The 20,523-nt window shown below is 42.2% G+C and overlaps 1 protein-coding gene across 1 annotated transcript in view; it reads right to left on the bottom strand.

Annotated features, from left to right (window-relative positions):
• PRKN (parkin RBR E3 ubiquitin protein ligase) overlaps positions 1-20,523 on the bottom strand; it is a 1,108,857-nt gene that overhangs the window by 70,728 nt on the left and 1,017,606 nt on the right. Inside the window, exon 9 of the mRNA XM_049765509.1 lies at positions 16,645-16,794. Within this exon, the coding sequence (XP_049621466.1) occupies positions 16,645-16,794 (150 nt within the window). The remainder of the gene's footprint in view (positions 1-16,644; positions 16,795-20,523) is intronic.

The raw sequence follows: 20,523 nt of genomic DNA on the forward strand, positions 1-20,523 counted from the left end.
GGTTTCATGCATACAGTGTTCCAGAACTTTACACTCTATCTACCAGGGTGTCTGCTTCCTTTCGTCATGTCTCAGAGTCTCCTTATTTCATTCTACACACCTGACAATGGAAAACTTAGTTCTGTAGATCTTTTATTGGGTTCTTCTGCCTTTGGCCATTTCTTACCACATCTCTTTACATCCCACATAAGCGAGAAATCCTCCTGTATTTGCCCTTCTCTTTCTGGCTCACTTTATATCACAAAGGAAAAATAAAACCAGTGTTCATGTGGATGTAGGGAGAAAGAAATCTTTATACACTGTTGCTAGAATATTGACTGGTTCAACCTTTTGGGAAGACAATACAGTCAATTCTTCAGAAACTAAATTTGATCTTCCACATGATCCAGCAAGTCTGCTTCTTGGCTTCTTCTATCCCAAGGGACCAAACAGTATTCAGAAAAGACATCTGCACTCATGTGTACCTTGAAGCACTGCTCACAACAGTCCAGATCTGACAACAGCCCAAGTGTCCGAGAAGAGATGAATGGACAAAGAAACTGTGGTTACACATACACAATGGAATATTAGTTGACTATAAGAAAAGCAGGCCACTTAAAAATATGCTCATGAGTCATTTCCTTGCTTCCCACCCATCATTCGAGGCACCCAGATGTGTTCTGTCTATGGGGCAGAGAATGTAAGATGGACAGGTTGTCAAGAGAAATGGGGAGAAGAGAACAAAGTCCCAGAGCAAGCGCATGGTTCTGGCCCACTAGTGACCAAATGCTAAGTCCTGGGGACTGTGCTAAGTACACTCACACCTTTATGTTTCTTTGGACCTTGGAATAGCCCCCCTTCTATGGCTCTTGTTATTATTTATCTTCTTCCAGCTTTGTTGGAACTTTAGGGGTTAAGTGACTTACTCAAATATACCTGGATAGATACCACAACAAGTCATTTGTTCTAATAAAAGTGATTTGTTGCCATTTCCCCACCCCCACTAACATATCATGCTGCCAACCCTAGATCATCAGGAGATTAGATATGTTTCCATCTCAGTACAGTCTGCTTTCAGACTTTTCAACTGAGAAGCAAATGCTTTATCAACCTTACGGTTTGGAAATTGTTTATTTTTAGTGTGTTTATTTTTTTTTAAGCAGGAAAAAAATTTATTTTCTATTGCTTGTTACAACAAAACAGCTCATGGAATTAGTGAAAAGATACTCCAGTAAAAAAAAGTGTGAAAATTGTGATATTATAACATGGGGGAGGATTATTAAAGTTATTGTATGAGGGTTTACTGAACTGTTTGTTGCTAGTTGAGCCTTCTGTGTTACTGTTTTAGTTTATTAAGCTTAGAGGGCTCCTCTGCTACTTTCCCATCCAATTTGCTGTAGTCCTACTGAGCTGTCAGTAAATCAGAATTTGGAGGTATAGCTCCAGGATCTGTAGCTAGGTTTCAGTGACTTGGCTCACATCTCCAGAAATGAGTGGTGAAGCTGTGAAACTGGCTGTTGCTTTCATGGCATCATCTCATCTCATTTTAAGAAGGGTTTGACAACTTATTCATAGTTATAAAAGTTTTAATCTGGTGTTCTCTTTGCCTAGATAAAAAAATTGCCTAGATTAAAAAAAGTTTGGCCACCCAGAGGATTAGTGTAAGATGCAGGTGTGGAGCCTGAACTCTGTCTAGAAAACAGAAGACCCTGTGAGGGTAGAACTGTGTGATCAGACACACATACACACTCTAATACTGCTCAATGTATTTCATACTATATTTCATATATATGTACTTGGGTTAGAGGATAGCATCTAATTTACTTTGCAAAGTATGTTGCTTAGGATTATGGGTACAAATCACACATCTCTCTCAAAGACAAACTCAATATTTCAGCTCTATAATTCCTCCTATTGATTCTTCCTCCTTCTCTTCTGTCCTGTTAACCCCTTCTTTATCTTCCTTCAATTATTAGAGATTCTACTGACATCCTGCATTCCACAGTAGTAATTGGGGAACCCTCAGACGACACTTCCCTTGGTTCAACATTTGCACAAGCATTCATTCAGAGATGCCCTGGAATCACTGAGCAGACAGTGGGAGGTGGGGGGGTCTGTGCTTACACTGGATTGGTGCAACCAGACCTGGGCACTCACCTTTCCTGGCCTTGCCCTAGCTACGCAGTGCGCGCCTGAGTAAAGTGAGCCAATTAAGTCCAGCAAGATGTCCCCTGCTGGCCCAGCCCTGGATCTCTAACTGATGGAGGTCACTTTTGAACTTTGCTATGAGAAGGGAATAATTACAGACTCAGAATGGCACCTGGTATACAGCTCCCTTTAGTTGCTGTAAAGACTTTCTCCTTTCATGTCTACATAGCTTTCTCAATGGCTGTGATGAGTTCCCCTCTCATGTCTGCGCAACTTTCCCAGTGAGACCAAGTTCTCCAGAGTGGGTTGAACCACACCTCTACAGGGGTAGTTCTTGTTCTACCATCCTGGGAGGGGGGGTGATAACAGAAGCTCTCCAAGGACAGAAAGACTGGACAGATATTTGGGCACTTTGGGGTTGCTCTCTGCACACCAAAGGCTTTTTTGGGTTCTGTTTTGGGGTTACACCTGGCAGTACTCAGGACTTACTTCTGGCTGTGTGCTCAGAGATCATTCTTGGGGAATACTTAGGGGGCCCTAGGTGGTTCCAGGAATCAAACCAGAGGTTAACCACGTGCAAAGGAAAAACCATAACCCCCGTACTGTCTCTGCACCCCTAGATCACAGACTTTTCAATTCTTCTTTCTTTCTAGTTAGCACCCAAAGACTTTGAATTTACAAATGAAGATTCTCCTAATCTGAAACAGGGCTTTAAAAAGATCTCTTTAGGGAACAGGGGTGGAGGGAGGACAACACTGGTAGTGGGAATGCCCTTCACTTATTGTCACTATGTGCCTCAAATATTACTGTGAGAGAATTGTAATTCACTTCGACCAAAATAAAATAAAAAAGAACTCTTTATCTCTCCAAGGCCTCCCCACACATGACCAGGAGTAGTGTATGTCCATTAAGTGGAAGGATTCACTAATATGGATGCCTGGTGTGACAGACCCAGTAGGCTGTAGTGTCAAGAGCCTCCACAGGAGATTTTACTTGGTAAAGTGGTTAATTCTGAGCCAGGATTATATTCTAATTGATGGGTTTTAGTTTCCCAATATATGGCCTGTTCAGAGATACCAGAGAGCTTCCTCAAACCAGGTGTCTCCACACTCCACACAGATTATTTTTTGTGGGGTGTGGGAATGTGATGTGAGTCCTGGTTCCCTTCCCCCATGTGCTCTCTCTTCAGCCCCCAAAGAAGCAAGTTCTAAAATTCATGTCACATCACGTTACTGTTCCATTTGGCACTTTTTAGTGGGCTTGTATCTGTGTGCGGTTTTCTTGCCACCTGCTTGTCTTGAGAAATGCACCCTCAGATTCTTGTGGCCTCTTCTTCCAGAGCAAGTAGCTGGTTTTTGTGACTTGCCAAGCCTGGAAGAAATGTACTTTTATAGGTTCTTGAAGCCTCCAAATACTTCCCATGCCTCTGTGACCTTTCCATGCCCTCACAACCTTTCTATGTTTCCCAGGTGAGGCTGGTACTAGGCACAGATGGGCCCTGAATTCCTGCTGATGTGGCATAGGAAACCTCTTCACCAATTCTGCAGTTTTCCAGACACTTTTGAATCCAATTCTGTCCAATTAACCCATAAATACCTTTTCTGAGCCTCAGATTACCTGATGCAACATCACTTTTCCCCGAAGCTGGGGTTATGGGACAACTTGGGCATCAGGACAGATTCCAAGACGCTCAGCCAAGCCTTTAAGGACCCTAAAAACCCTTAACCCTTCCTCAGCACCTGCCTGTTTCACACTCTCAGATTCCAGGCAGCCCCCCACATCCTGGGAAAACTGCAGCCCCACCTGGCCTCCCTTCAAGGATCTGCCATCCTGTCAGAGACTCAGACCCTCCACCCAGATGACTACACAACACCATATGATGATACAGTTCTGGGTTGGTGCTGAGGATACAAAAATGAATAACACACAGAGTCCACAGATGAGCCGTGGGTGAATGGGGTGCAGACCAACAATGTGAAAGGAGACCTGCCCCCCTCTCAGGAATTTCTAGGACCCTATTTGGCAGGAAGAGAGCTAACAGATGGGGGTGCTGTTTTCTGCCTCTGGGCCTTTCCTTCAAACTGGGTTCAGTGGGTTTGTGGCAGGAACTTGCACTACCGCCTCCCTACTGCCTTGTACAGCCCCACATATGGCTAATGAAGGCCTGGAGGTGAGGGAAGGATTGTTTGCCACAGGCATCACTAATTTGGTCTCTAAGGACAAATGCATGGGCTTTGCTACACACTGTTGAGAACAGCACGGTTTCTGGTGATTTTGGCAGAGAAATAAAAAGCAAAAACGCCAAGGATTTGTATTTCAAGTATAAATCAGATGCAGGCATGACTACTCCAAAGAACTAACTGAGCTCTGCTATTCAACTAGTGACAATTAATGCTTCAGTCTGTGCTACATGTAGCTCTACAGTTGGGTGGGACAGTTGTACAATGAAATTAGAATTCAAAAATTAGCAGGTGAAAATTTAAGTCCAACTCGGGATTTTTATTTTATTTATTTATTTATTTATTTATTTATTTATTTATTTATTTATTTATTTATTGCATTTGGGCCATACCCAAATGCTCAGGACTTACTCCTGGCTCTGCACTGAGATCACTCCTAGAGGTGCTCAGGGGACCATATGGGATGCAGAAGATCAAACCTAGGTGGGCTGCGTACAAGGCAAATTCCATATCCACTGTGCTGTTGCTCTAGTCCCCAACTCAGGAATTTTCTAAACAAGCATCTCTGCTCTTTGTTGGTGCTAATACTAAATACCAGCAATCAAGTTGCATAAATGCAGGTCATTGTGGTCATTCCTTTTACCATCAGGTCTGTAAACCACTTTATGGATTGAGAATTGCAGATCTAAAAGCCAGGCCCTCAAATACAGAATACTTTGTGCAGTGTTGATAGAAAAGATCTCCAGGTAAGCACTCAGTCTCTTTAGAAAAAAAAAAGGAAGTAGCATTGACTTTGCAGTTGTTTTCATTTTCCTGCACAGATATAAGAAAAATCAAAGGCTGGAGAGAAGTGGATGATATTTGAGCTTCAACAGAGTGAATGTACATAAGGCAGTTCTTCACCACCTCCTTCCTTCCCATCTTTCTGGGCCTAAAATTAATCGAACACAGAGCAGCTGATGCTAAATGTGCCATCCATCACTAACTCCTCTGCCAGGGTCATGCCATGGCTTTACCTTCCCTGCCTCTCATAGTTCTCGTGGGAAGGAAGGAAAAGCAAGGAGCACAGAGATGGGAAACAACAGAAGACTGTGTGTGTGTGTGTGTGTGTGTGTGTGTGTGTGTGTATACAGAACTAGGGTCCCCATGATCCAGGTTTCCTCAAGAGTAAGGATGGCTATCTCTTCAAAACACTGCTCTTTGGGGCATTAGCCAGACACTATGGGACATAACATAAATAATCCAATGTGAGCATGAGCCTTCATTCAGTCAGAGCAGAATGAAGAATGTTACATGGGGATAGAAGTTACAGGTGACACAGAAATACAGAAGGAAATTCTGTATCCACTGTACAGAACTTTATCCAGAAGGTGCCATTTCTGCCAGTCACCCAAAGCCTGCGATTTGGAAGCTGGTATGTGTCACTAGTTGGAAGTCTGAAGGTGGGTTGCACAGAGAGGCAGATTCTATGTTTACCTACTGTCTGCAGGGGACTTGACCCTTGCTCAGGCCCATGACTGGGAATCCATAGGCCTGGCTGAGAGGACTCAGGAGCCACCTCCTGAAGGGGAGGCTGCTTGAGATGACACACCCAGTTCTGATGGCCAGAGACATGGAGGTGACTGTTGCCAGGAAGATGCTGGTACCCAGTGCATGTGTCTGTCTATATATGTGTGCTGCTGGCCTGCTGGCCACCATCTCAGAGGGCTTGCCCTTGGGGTCTGTTAGTAAGGGAGTAGTGAGCAAGCCTAGAGAAGGACTATGTGGGTATGATCCTAAGCCTCTGGGGTCACTGTGTTCCCAGTACTGACTAGAAAGAGGCTCAGTACACCCAGTGTTTTGTCTCCTCCACTTTCCAGTTGTCTATAGGGAAGGTGGGTCTGGGTCAGTCTGGCTGCTAGACTCTATTCCTGAGCTGTTCTCACCTTCCTATCCTAGGGTCTACAGACCTGTGGGTACCCTCAACTGGCAGAACCCTGAGGCCCACTGGAAGGCAAACCAGGGGAAAAGGGAAGCTGGCTGGAAGCCCTGGAACCCTGGAAGCAATACATAGCTATGATGGAAACAGGCAGTTTCCTGCCAGAGAAATGACTTTACCCAGGAAATGCTGGTGTACTCCCAGGAGCACTGGTCCAGGAATTGTCCTTGTCCAGAGGAAAGTACGATGGATGGAAGAATTAATGCTATTCTAGGACTCAGGCCCTTCGACCTGGGTCACTTTGATTCTATCTCTACATCACTGAAAATAGATACTAATAAAATGAGAGTGTGAAGCCAAAAGTAACAACAAGATACATAGCAAGAATCAAGTTCCAGGACGACAGCTACTTGTCAAGTCTCAGCAGAAAATTTTTGTCCCTCTAACTTAGAAACAATTTAAAAGGCTTTTAAAATGACATGGAAACGCACCTATTTGCTTCTATTTGTGCCTTGGGGACACATTTCATACAACTTACTTTGAGAGCAGACTTTATTCCCATTTTTCTTAAATATGTCATTCAACTAAACTAGGGTGACAGGAGAGCACTCCATGAACATTAAATTCTTGGGGGGATGTGGCTCCAGAGTACCTTCATTTCTGGCTCCTCGGTGGGCAGCAGGAGGCTGGGCTATCCTTGGGTCTCTGTGCCCATGTCTCTGTAGAAGAACATATCTACAACTCAAACCCTGTAAAACCCTAGGTCTGCATTGTGCGAAAATGAACTTAGCTATCACTCGGTTCTATTTTTCAAAAAATAATATTAGCAGTTTTTATTTCAGTCTAAGAAGTTTAAGAAAGAAATAGAAAGAAAATAATAAAAAAAAAGTTGTGGAAGGGAGATTGAACAAAGAAAGCTGAACCACTGATTGTCATGTCTTTGTCTGGAATCTGATAATAAGGTGGTGGAGAAGATGAAAATGGGTTCTATGAGGAGTGATCTAGAATGAGCAGTAGCAGAGAACCATGAAGGTTTCTGAATGTTGGTGAAAAACCCAGCGCAAAGAAAGGAATGGGGGGAAGGGCTCTATTAAGATAAATTTGTGGGGCCGGAGAGATAGCATGGAGGTAAGGCTTTTGCCTTTCATGCAGAAGGTCATCAGTTCGAATCCCGGCGTCCCATATGGTCCCCCGTGCCTGCCAGGAGCAATTTCTGAGCATGGAGCCAGGAGTAACCCCTGAGCACTGCCGGGTGTGACCCAAAAACCACAAAAAAAAAAAAAAAGATAAATTTGTAGGGTTGGTTTGAGTTTGGAGTGGCTTGGTCCAGACAGCCCCTAAGAGGAAGGCGAGTTAGCAGTGAGTCTGCTGAGGAAAACAGAATGTATTTCAGCAGGACCTTCTACAATCAGATGGATGGAGGTTTGGAAGGAATTAGTGTGACAAGATGGAATGTGACCCTCTGCTCCTCCCCTCCCCCAGTGACCTCCAGCCAGTACAGGGTAGAAGGCTGGGTATGTGGCAGGCCTCCTGCTTCTTGTGAGAAGGGTCCAAGGGCAGTGCCATTGAGTCCACAACCCAAGTGCCACTGACCCAGTTGACACTCATCAACAGGCTGCAGGGATTCTATTTCCAGCAGAGAAACAAACTGCCTCCAAGTTCCCCGAAAGTCCTGTGTTTAAGTCGCACTGGCCTAGATATGTAAAACTTTACAACATTGTCAAATACTTGTACTCACTTAGTGACAGATATTTATTTACTAAAATAAAATCCATTATAAGATATTTAAGAAAGCTTCTCATGGCCACTTTTTTTATTATTTTTAGTCTCTGGGCCATACTCAGCAGTGCTCAGGGCTTATACTGCCCCTGTGTTGAGGGATCACTCCTGGGAAGTCTCAGAGGACCAACCATATGGGGTGGCAGGGATTGAAACTGGGTTAGTTGTGTGCAATGCAAGGAACCCTACCCATTGTATCCTCTAGAGTCTAGACCCTCTATGTTCATTTTGATAGGTATCACATGAAAATGAATTATTAAGCCCACCAAAATGATCCAAATTCAGACCATCTCTAAAAATCTTCAACTCAGATTATATAGAACAGAAGTTTAAGAAATAAAATATTTTAATAGAAGAATAGGAGACCTCAAAAACACAACTGAGATGAATACAGCAAATCACTGGGACAAGTCAGACCTACAAAGTGATCTACAAAGAAGAAAGTATTCAGATACTCTAAGCCTTTGATTTTACTGCTCATTATAACCATGGTGTATTCACTATTCACTTTCTGTATTTAAAAAATGAAGCAAATGATTTGGTCCCAAGTTGTTTCAAGAAACACCTGTCTTATAAATGTACCACAGAAAGCAATTCTTCTAAAGAGTTTAGGAAATCCTCCTCATGGTATTCTACTCATTCAAGCAAAATGCAGATTTGCACCTGGAAAGCTTTTAAGTTCTAAGGGATAGAGAATTTCATTAATACAATTGTCCTGGTACTACCATGCTCTAAGGAAACGGCCCACTGTCCATCTCTGTCCTTCATCTGACCAGGTTCCTCGAACAGCTCCACAGGCCAGTGCTGGATGAGCCTTAGTTTGAAAAATATTGCTGTACACTGATTTTATTTTTACACCCTTGCTTCTTCCCTAGGACTGAAGTGGTGTCTGAGACATGGAAAGATGTAACAGTGAGTGAATGCCACTCCATGGGTAATGTACTCATTTGTCTACAGACCAGCATTGTTCCATGGAACTTTTGATGGTCATGTAAGTATGCTACCATTAGCTGCTCAAAAAAGCTAAAGTCATGAGAGGCCTCTGATCTCTAAAAAATTGGCTACTATGACTAAGGAAACAAATTTCTAATTTTATTTAATTAAATATCCCCTTAGATGACTAGTGGTGGCCATATTAGAGAATTGAGGCTTAACTGGAAGTGGGTGTAAAAATAAAATCAACTTGACTTATATTATTTGCAGAGAAAAGACCTCTCCATTTACTTTACCACACCATTAATTTCCTAACAAATACATGATTCAAGGAGATTGGAGCTTGCCATTTCAAGGGAAAAGAATTATTTCATAATCGACTTAATTATAACAAGAAATAGCCAGAGATAAGTGGAATGGACGGCAGTCCCTGTTGGATTTGAAAACATATTTATATTGCACACCACTGGGCATTTTCTAGGAATCTTTGCCAACTGATAACTGTTTGCCAGAGAAATGGTATTCCGAATTTGTTTGCACATTTGCAATAGCTCCTTTAATTAAAATAAATAGTTTCCAGAGCTTTCTGTCTTTGAACTTCAAGCTGTCTCACATACAGAGTCTAGCAAGCTTTATTTCTAATCTTCAAATGAGACAATCTTTAAAAGTTTAAATTAGATTTTTGGACACACGTCAAATAAACACAAAATACATATTTTTGAAATTTCATAATATTAACTTTCTTTTAAGACACTTTTTGGATAAAGAACATCATGTACACTGGGAAAAAAAACATGTGTTGATGAGATGAGACTTCACTGTCTTGTGTCTGAGGAGGTGGGAAGAAGAGGAGGACACAGGACAAGAGTCAGATAAGTTCCCCAAAACCCACTTTGGGTGGAATCTGTAAGCACCTGGTCCTGGTCAGTGTGTATACTTAAGAACATCAGGACACGGGCCAGAGAGATAGCATGGAGGTAGGGCAATTTCCTTGCATGCAGAAGGACAGTGGTTCAAATCCTGGCATCCCATATGGTCCCCTGAGCCTGCTAGGAGTGATTTCTGAGCATAGAGCTAAGAGTAACCCCTGAATGCTTTTGGGTGTGACCCAAAACAAAACAAAACAAAACAAAACGAAAGAACATCAGAATACAAGCCATGAATATTTGGATTTTAGATGTTTCATTTTTTTTAATTTTTTTATTTAAACAACTTTATTACATACATGATTGTGTTTGGGTTTCAGTCATGTAAAGAACACCACCCATCACCAGTGCAACATTCCCATCACCAATGTCCCAAATCTCCCTTCTCCCCACTCAACCCTCACCTGTACTCTAAACAGGCTTTCTAGATGTTTCATTTTTTTAGGGGAGTCACATCTGACTGTGCTCAGGGATTATTTTGTGAGGTGCTTGGGGGAATATACGTGCTGAGGATTGAACCCAGGTTAACCACTGGCAAGGCACTTACCTGTTGTACTACTGCTTGAACCCTGGGCTCTAAATTTTATTTCTTGGTTTTTTTTTTGTTTTGTTTTGTTTTTGTGGGGGGTATAGCCAGCAATGCTCAGGGGTTACTCCTGGCTCTATGCTCAGGAATCACTTCTGGAAGTGCTTGGGGGGACCAAATGGGATGCTGGGGTTTGAACCCAGGTGAGTTGATTGCAAGGAAAACGCCCTACTGCTGTGCTATCTCTCGGGCCCCTGGATTCTAAATTTTAACCTCTACTATTTCTTTGTGTTTTAAAATACAATAGAGTTTCAAAGTTTCCCATTTAAGTAAGTTGAATTATGTATTTCTATAAAGTCAAAGTAAGAATAATGAAATAGCACTGAGCACTGGTGGGTATAGAAAAAAAAACAAAACAAACAAACAAAAAGCCCCAAACCACCCAAATCAAAACAAAAAGATTAAGGAAAGAATAATAAAATGAAAGAACAATAATGGTAATTATTCTTTTTTCCCTTTTATTATTGAATACTAATTATCTTGTTTGCTTTCTATGGAAATAATGTTCTCTGTTGATTTATAAAGTTTAATTTAATCACTTGATAGATAATAGAGCAAAAAAATAGTGTTGGGAGCCTGTTCCTAAAATTTTGACACCATTTTAAAAAGAGACACCCCCCAAATGTGTTTAGGGGCTTAGGATAAGACAAAGCCAATGAAGAGCCCAGGGAAGGGGATAAAAATGCCCAGCAGTGACCACACTATTTATTGCAGGAGAGAAATACCAGTTGCCACCTTCCACGATTCTACCTTGTCCCTCTAACCAATGGCCAGGAATATGGTTTCCTAAAGCTCTCCAGTTTTCATTTGTTTCCTTCTTTTTAACTGCCATCAACTTTTGCCCTAGATTTCTAACTTAAAATAGACAATGCTTCATCCAACTCATAGTATTAGTTTGTAATAGCTTCTCTCAGATGGCTGATATCTCAATGCCAAATAAGAGAAAGGCTTTATTGCAATCGTGTTCTCTAGTCCTAGGTCAGGAGGTATAATTTATTACATGTTTTGCTGTTTTTTTCCCTAGTCTTAAGCATGTCAACATTTTGATTCAGAGTCATAAAAGCTAGTGAGGTTGTTCTGATGAATAACAATAAATCTGCAGAGGAAATAATGCTCCACAGCCTGAATTCTTCAAGAAATCAATTAATATTTTCATGAGCAGTAGTAAAAAATATGACCATGTGAGGTCAGGTGGTTTGATCTCATAAGCCTTCTTTGTTGAGCTCTGCATATCAATGTACAAATATTCTGGGCTCTGTAAAAACAAAAACCCAACATTTCCAAGACTAAGACTTTTTATATATTAGAATGTACAAAATTCTTTATTTGGCCATGGAGACTTTGCTAGGGCTTATAAACTCTAATGTGTGCAGTACTTTCAGGTTCTTAATGAACTTTTTGTGGATCATCAAACTTGATTTATTTTGGTATTCTGAATTATTCTTCTTTGCAATTAAAGCAATGCACATTGGTTAAGTATGAGAAGGTGCTTACATATTTTTAAATATTTAAATTAAATATTAAATTAAATTAAATACCTCTGCTAAGGTAAGGTCAGTGAATTGTATTATAAGTATGATCAGCATTTGGAAATAAAGGTGACAGTGTATTCAGATTACCTCTCTATTGCTATCATTCATTCATTATACACTTAATGAAGGCTGAATCCCAAATACACAAATTTACCAAGGACAAGTAGACCAGTACTGATAAAAGGAACAAAAAGACAAGAAACAAGTGTTAATACTTGAACTTAAATCCGTGGGTGTTCATGGAACTTAATCTCAAACACTTCTTTTTAATGCTAATAAATTTTCTAAGAACACCTTCCATCTATCAGGCCATTTGTAGATGGGTTGACACTATCATTTAAATGGAAATTCTTATCTCCATTTATAAGCTGAAATATAGTACTCTCCAGGTAACAGTTAAGGCCAGTGATAGAGCGGAGCAAAGCCAATCTGATTTTCCAGTGGACATTACTACCTAAGAGTCATAAATACTAACCTTAGTACCTCGTTTAAACAAGCCAGATGGAACCACAGATAATAGCAATCACGGATTTGAGGGCCTCTGCAGGCAGATGGTGGTGAGTTGAATAAGGAGTGAATTAAAACACTCCAGGTTTGGAGCGTTTTATTACCATCCCTGGGTATGGCATTTCTTCAACAGTGCATTCATGGGCACATCAAAGTGTTGAGTGCTCCAAAGAGATTAGTTTTAAATCTCACATACAATAGAACACTTGGTTCACCACATTGCCCATGAGATCTTTTCTCAAATTCTAAGCATTTACTGGATCCCTGCAGAATAAGTCTCACTTTTGGAATCTGTTTTTAGCTGATGGAAAAGGAAGAAGGGTGGTCTCATGGACTCCTTACAACAAATCTATGCAATAGAACCTGTCCACCACTGAAGATACTAATGCCTGGAACATCTTCCACATATAAGACTATTTTCTGCATCTTTGCTGGAATGCCTTTTTCATGAACATTGCCAGCAGAGGCACTCTCCTTTCTGAGCAAGACCCCTTCATTGGTTCTCTGGGCATGGTATCAGAACAAAGCTGAGCAGACTTTAATCTTCCTCTAACTTTTACTCACAGGCCCTTTCTGAAGTGACATAAACCTACTGAGAAGGAAGTCTCAGGCTCCAAAACCAGGACCTGGAGTGATGCAGACCTAGAAGCAAATACTACTGCAGGAAATAATCCATAGAATGAAAAGGGGATAAAAATAGGTTCAGGAATTCCAACACAGAATCCAGGAATGCCAATACACAAACCTTCTGCTTCTAAGAGGCAGGTAGCTTAGAGGAAGAAAACCAGAGAATGCCTTCAGCTTTCCTGAGACCCAGGGTTTTATTAGCAAGAACCAGACCACACTCTAGGGTGGAGAATGAATACTGAGTAAGGTGAACCCAGTAATCCAACACTAGATCACACCCTTGGGTGAAGAACTGCGTAGGGCTAATACCCACTTAGCACACAGCACAAAGAACAAAAATAATCAGTGCTGGTGGGGATGTGGGGAGAAAGGAACTCTCATTCACTGCTGGTGGGAATGCCATCTAGTCCAGCTTTTATGGACAACAATATAGAGATTCCTCAAAAACCTGGAAATTGAGTTCCCATATAATCCAGTTATACCACTCCTAGGGATATACCCAAGGAACTAAAATACACAATACAAAAATGCCCTCTACACACCTATGTTCATTGTAGTTCTATTTACAATAGCCAGAATCTGGAAATATCTCATATGCCCAACAACAGATAAGTGGCTAAAAGTTGTGGTACATATATACAATGGAATACTATTCAGCTGTCAGGAAAAGTGAAGTTATGAAATTTTTTTATACATGAATGGACATGGAAACTATTATGCTGAGTGAAATAAGTCAGAGGGAGAGCTATAGACACAGAGTAGCCCCATTCATTTGTGATATTTAAGAAAAATATAAGATGGTATGGTAATAATACCCAGAGATAAAAGAGATGAGGTTTGGAAGAGCCAGTCTATGATATGGAGCTCATCACAAAGATTGGTGAGTACAGTTAGAAAAATAACTACACCAACAACTTTCATGAAGTGAGTGAGAGAAATAAAATGCCTTTCTTAAAGACAGACAGGGGATGGAGGAGGAGGGGGTAGAGGAGGGAGATGAGGGGCATTGGTGATAGTAAGGTTGTACTGGTGAAGGAAGGTGTTCTACCAACCAACATGTTTGTGACCATGGTGCTTAAATAAAGATATTAATAAAAAAAAAAAACCAACCAACTGGGGCTGGAGTGGTGGTACAGGGCATAAGGCATCTCTGCCTTGAGCATGCTAGCCTAGGATGGACCGCAGTTTGATTCCTTGATGTCCCATATGGTCCCCCAAGTCAAGGGTGATTTCTGAGCATATAAATAGGAGTAACCCCTGAGAGTCACCAGGTGTGGCCCAAAAACTAAAACCAAAACAAACAAATAACCAAAACAAATAGCCAATAACCAACCAAAAAATGTAATTTGGCATGTTCTGAAAGTTAGCTTTGGGAGGGGAGTCTTGCCAGGGACCCAATTAATATGCCCAAGGATAACTTTTTAGGGTTGAGCATTGTAAGATGACACCAAGTTATTAACCCCAAAAAAAGGCATTCTCCATCTTCCTCTTTCCTTTAAGCCTCATCCTTTGATATGTAAAAGCCCACCTGGATGATCTGACTTCCCCCTCCGGGTGAATTGATATTGGTTTAATAAAAAAACATCAGTTTGGCTTGCTGTGCTCAAAGAGACACCATGAGGGAGAAGCCACTGAGTCTATGACTCTCCTATCTAGCTTGGTTTACTAATTCTTCGGTGCTACCTTGCTTCTTCAGACCTGTCCACCTGGGGTGGAAACACGGTGTCTGGGGGTGATCTCACAAACCATGGGGATTTATTTTACAGAGTATGAGTGCTTTGGTTGCTAAGATCAGAATGGAAAATTTGTCTTGGTTCTAGACAAAAAAGTCCATGAAAAATGTTGAACCACAAAAGTGACATTTCTTCCATAATGGAGATCATATATGAACAAATGACATTGGGCAACAGTGCAATAGACACAATGCCACTTCTTTTTTGGGGGATGGGGTGGGGTGGGTGTCACATCTGTGGTGTTCAGAGGCTATTAATGCTGCTCAGAGGACTATGCAGTGCTGGGGATCAAATTAGGGCCTCAGACTATAAACATGTCAGCCTTGGGGTTATCTATCTGATCCTGGAGAGAAAATTCTTTGTAGGGATGAAACAGTGACCCATTTTGACACCCCCTTCCCCACCAGTCCCAAGACATTAAAACTTTCAATTCACTTTCAAAGTAACTTTTCAGTATTCGGTGTCCAAACCTGTGCATGATTTATCATGATACCATATTGCATTAAAAAACAGCAAGAAGACAAAGGTGTCAAATTACCTTAATAAAACTTCTATTACACAAGACCTTCAAAATTCTTATATCAAGGCAAGCAAGGGAAGTCAGAAACAAATCAAAGAAACCCTCACTAGGGCCAGACTAGCACAATTAGGAGGGTGTTGGCCTTGCATGAAGCCAAACCAGATTCCATCCCTAGCATTTCATATTGTCTTCTGAGTTGCCAGGAGTGATTCCTGAGCATCAATAGGTGTGACCCAAAAACCAAAACCAACCAACCAACCAACCAACCAACCAACCAACCAACCAACCAAAGAAACCCCTACTTGGAGATTTGGAGCATGGAACATGGCCATCCACAGGCAGAACATGCTTCCTGGGCCCCAAATGCCCACCGCAACTCATTAGGCAGCAAACATCAGCTAGTAGACTGATTCCAGAGCCTGGGAGCCTGCTTGGATACATAAAATGAGCACAGATGACACAGCTAATGGGTTGTATGTGTGCTGGTGGGGGAAGCTGGATTTCACAGTTTCAATGACCAGCCAGCCAACTGTAATTTCCCTTCAGCACCACTTCTAATTCAGAGGCACTGCCTTCTGTTTCTGCATTTCAGACTTTTCCTTCTTTATTTTATGCTCAGTCTCTCAGCCTAGGGTCCTGGAAACCCTACAAATGGTACACTTCCTGAATGATGACAGAGGTGGGTGACCAATAATGCCTTTAGTCCACAAAATTTCTCATGGGATTGCACTTTGCAGAACATAGCTTTTCTGTTCTTCAAACACATCTGCTTCCTGCCCCCTACTGGCCTGCCTGCACCCACCCAAGGTCAAGATTAAGACGTGTTGGCTATTCCAACCTGAACGAAACATCTAAGTCACATTTCTCTCCCAGCCAGGAAGCTCAGAGCCAGTGTAGAAGTCATCCCTATATCCTGATTGGCCCCTATACTAAGTCTTGTTTATTGGGTGCTTCATCACTTTGGAGGCACCACTAGTGTGGCCCATTTTTATTTAATATGACTTTATTTTTAATCACCCATCGCAAGTTCTTCATATACCTTTTGTAGCTTGAGATCTTTGGGCAACCACCTTGCCAAGACATTGTGGATGGGGCTATTTCTCAATTTTACTCCCTTGCCATGTATGCCAGACCCACCCAAAGGGAAGAAATTATTTGGCTCTGACTCCATTGAGCACTGGAAGCAAAGTGGAAGAGTCTGGAATGTCGGTACACACACACACACACACACACACACACACACACAGCCAACCCCTGTGGTGTGGCTGCAACTTACCCCACAGCCCAGGCCACTGCCTTCTTCGCATATGACTCTCTTCATCCCAGGTTCTGGTAGCAGCCCTGCACCACAGCCGGGCCTGGGACACAGCACACCGCCCATCTGCAGGACACATTCCTCTGCACCATACTGCTGGTACCTGTTGTACTGTGGGAGACAAGGTAGTGTTAGGAGGGGAGGTCGAACACCCAGGGATGCTGGCTGTGACAGAATGGGGATGCTTGCTGCTGCTTCTTTAATTTTGCTTTATGGGCACTTTTTGGTGCTCAGAGGTTACTTCTGGCTCTGTACTCAGGAATCACTCCTGGCAGGATCAGGGGACCATTGGGATGCTGAAAACAGAACCCGAGTCAGTTGCATGCAAGGCAAGTGCTTTCAAACTTGCTGCCCTATTTCTCCAGCTTCAAGGGATCAACTTTTCGTTGATTTAATTATTTTTTAACTTTTATTTTGGATTTTGGACCACACCTGGTGATACTGTGACCTTACTCCTGGCTCTGTTCTCAGGGAATCACACCTGATTGGGTGTATGCAAGGCAAGAATTCTCCACTTCTACTATCTCTCTGGCCCAGAATTAACATTTTCAATATCTTCCAGGTGCAAAAAGAACTTGGCAAGAAAGTCCAAGGCCTCTCTGTACTTGCTCTCATCACAGAGCCTCATACCTTCTGATAAGCCATATTCTTCCATTGGAAGCTCATTCATTCCCCAATACAGGGCTCATTTAGCACGTTTGTAGAACAATTGCCCTTTGATGGACAATATGTGTAAGGGGGAGGCCAGTGGAGCTTCTGAGTCTGTGAGTTACTGGTCACAATTTTGGGCCCAAGCATTCTCTTCTCTTGGTTACTGGTGGTGGATCTACATCAGTTCCTATTTCTTTCTCTCTTCCTTCCCCTGGTGCTATAAGAGCTGGGAGAGAGATGTAAAAAATGCAGATGGCCTGTCAGGTCTGCTCCAGGCTGTTTTACAATTTTTAAAAAAACGTTTGTCATGAATGTTTAGTTAACTAGCTTAATTTCTTAAATTGATGGGTATCTGAATTCACACATGCATTCACTTTAAATTTAGACTCATATTTCTGACTATCATATGCTGGTCACCCACTCATGTCACGTGAAGAAAGGCAAGATAAAGTATCGCCTTTCCTTTATTTTCTTTTATTGCAGAAAATATATAAGAGATTGTAGGGCCCGGAGAGATATCACAGCGGCGTTTGCCTTGCAAGCAGCCGATCCAGGACCAAAGGTGGTTGGTTCGAATCCCGGTGTCCCATATGGTCCCCCGTGCCTGCCAGGAGCTATTTCTGAGCAGACAGCCAGGAGTAATCCCTGAGCACCGCTGGGTATGACCCAAACACTAAAAAAAAAAAAAAAGAGAGAGAGAGAGAGAGATTGTAGATCTCTATAGTCTCCTTTATGAATTTTTCTTGTTTCCTTTGCTTTAGGTGGAACTGAGTCCCTAAAGACATGTCTGTAGTTGACATTCATTTGATTCCTATGCGTTTGTACTGCTATGGTTTCAGGTCTTATATGAAAGTGCTTAATCTATTTTGAGTTCATTTTTGAGTATGTTGGGATGCAATTATCTAGTTGTAATCATCTTCTTTTCTTCCTCCTCCTTTTCTTCTCCTTCCTCCTTCTTCTTCCTCTTCATCTCTTATTCTTCCCCCTCTCCTCTTCCTCCTCCTCTCTTATTCTTCTTCCTCCCCCTCCTCCTTTTTCTGCATTCTCTTCCCTCTTCCTCCCTCCTTGTGCTGGTTCTGTCCTTCTCTCTCCAATTCTTCCCATCTCCAGGTTTCTTCCCAATACAGTTCATTTCTTGATGTGTCTCAGCACAGATGCTTGTTTCATTGATGTTAAGGTAGGGCCACATTTCCAGAGCCTCCTTCCCACCCTCAGTGGTTCAATTCAGTTAAGCCCTGACAGAGCTTCACCAGTGTTTCATTGAGGGTTGTTAGAAATTGGCACTGAGAGACCAGGATATCTGTATTCATTGGAGTGTAAAACATACAGCCTAGTGGTTAAGAGACAAATGCCTCCCAGTTGGTGAGAAAGCAAATGTTGATCCTTTTGATGCTACTTGTGTACATCCCAGGGTTTTCTTACTTATACATATTGAGTAGCATTTCATCAACAGAGCTAACTAGGGGCATGTGACCCATTTGTCCACACAGAATCCATTCTCAGGTGAATTCAAAAGCAGCAAGGCCTCTAAAAACAAATCTCACGTGGTCTGTCTTTGGAATCACAGTTTCTGTGTTGATATATTAAGATTTACCTATCAACGAATGCTATTAGAGCTAGTTTTTTAAAACACTGGCTTGGCAAATTTCCAAATATACTTTCAGAGGGTAGATAATTTGCAGCTATCATAATTTAGAGTTGCCTATAAAATATTTGCCAATGTGGGGGAAATATATATAGTTTTTGGTTTTTGGGTCACACCTACCAGCGCTCAGGGGTTACTCCTGTCTCTACACTCAGAAATTGCTCCTGACAGGCTCGGGGGATGCCGGGATTCTAACCACCGTCTTTCTGAATGCAAGGCAAAGCCCTACCTCTATGCTATCTCTCTGGCCCCAATAAATGTTATTTTTAACAAAGCACAATACTCATACCTAAGGAAAAAAGTTAAAAAATTTTCCTGTATTTCATCAGATTATGGTGAAACACATCTGTTTATTAGGACATACCTAGGTCAAATCTCAATTTTATGCTTTATATCTGACTTATTTTAAGAGGAGATTATTAAGTCTTTATGCGCATATTCCTAGATTCTCTTAAGTATGGAAAATAATCATTTGAAGCACTTGATTTGTGGAAGTTGCAATAATAATTTAGACTTATATACAATGAATCATGAGAGAGAGAGAGAGAGAGAGAGAGAGGAGAGAGAGAGAGAGACAGAGAGAGAACAGAATTAGACAGTGGTGGTTTTTGCTTTTGGGCAGGTAGGTAGGAGAAGCTGTCCAGGGAGCTTGGGTCCTAGGTTCGACTTTCACAGGCCCTAGTGAGCTCCCTTCATTGTAGGAGCCCAGCCACAGGCTAAATCCATTCAAGACAGGTGAGTAGATGCTGAGGGGTCTGGATGGAACCATTTTTGCCTTAGGATCCTACCCCACTGGGAGAGCACTCAGTGTTGATCCAGCCTATATGCTCTAAAAAGAAAGGAGGGCCAGAGTGAACCCAAGTGTTAAGCCTACAGTAAACTTCCAGTCACTGTGATGCTGGGGAAGTCTGGAATCTGGGAAACCTGATAAGTCTTCTATGAGATGAATCAAGTCTATCAGCCAGCCAGCAGCAAACTTTGCAAAGTCTGTAGCATTTGGGATGCTGGTCTCAGATGTCTATGGTCTTTTTCGCTGTGTGGGACCCTGCTTTCAGATGTTCATAAACTTTCATGCCATGTGGGACTCAGATGTCCAGAGACTTTCCTGAATGTCCTTTAGGGAAACACTGAGGCACAGCCCAGACCATCATGTACCTCTGGGTTTCCTATACTGCTCTGTCTACTCTCTGGCTTAATTATCTCTTTAGCCAGATCACATGGTCGGTGATCCTCCCATCTGTTCTCTGGCCCCCCTGGAGGAGGGAGACTCCATTCTTAGGTGCCAATCACTGCATGGCCTCTCTGTGCCAAGTGACTGTGTCCATGCTTTGCATCTGTCTGCTACAGGATGGGACAGGTGAGGGCACTGAGTCACCAGAAGCCCAGTTCTCCTCTCTGCTGACCTTCCATTAAAGGGAACCCACAGTAGACTTAGGATTTTCCCTTCTCTAATACAAACCTGCTCCTGCGTGTCTTTCCCTCTCCCACTTTTGTGGGGGTGGTAGTTGTCTGAGGACCTGGAGGTCACTCCTGATGATTCTCTG

Source organism: Suncus etruscus, chromosome 18, assembly GCF_024139225.1.
Source record: "Suncus etruscus isolate mSunEtr1 chromosome 18, mSunEtr1.pri.cur, whole genome shotgun sequence".
NCBI lineage: Eukaryota > Metazoa > Chordata > Mammalia > Eulipotyphla > Soricidae > Suncus > Suncus etruscus.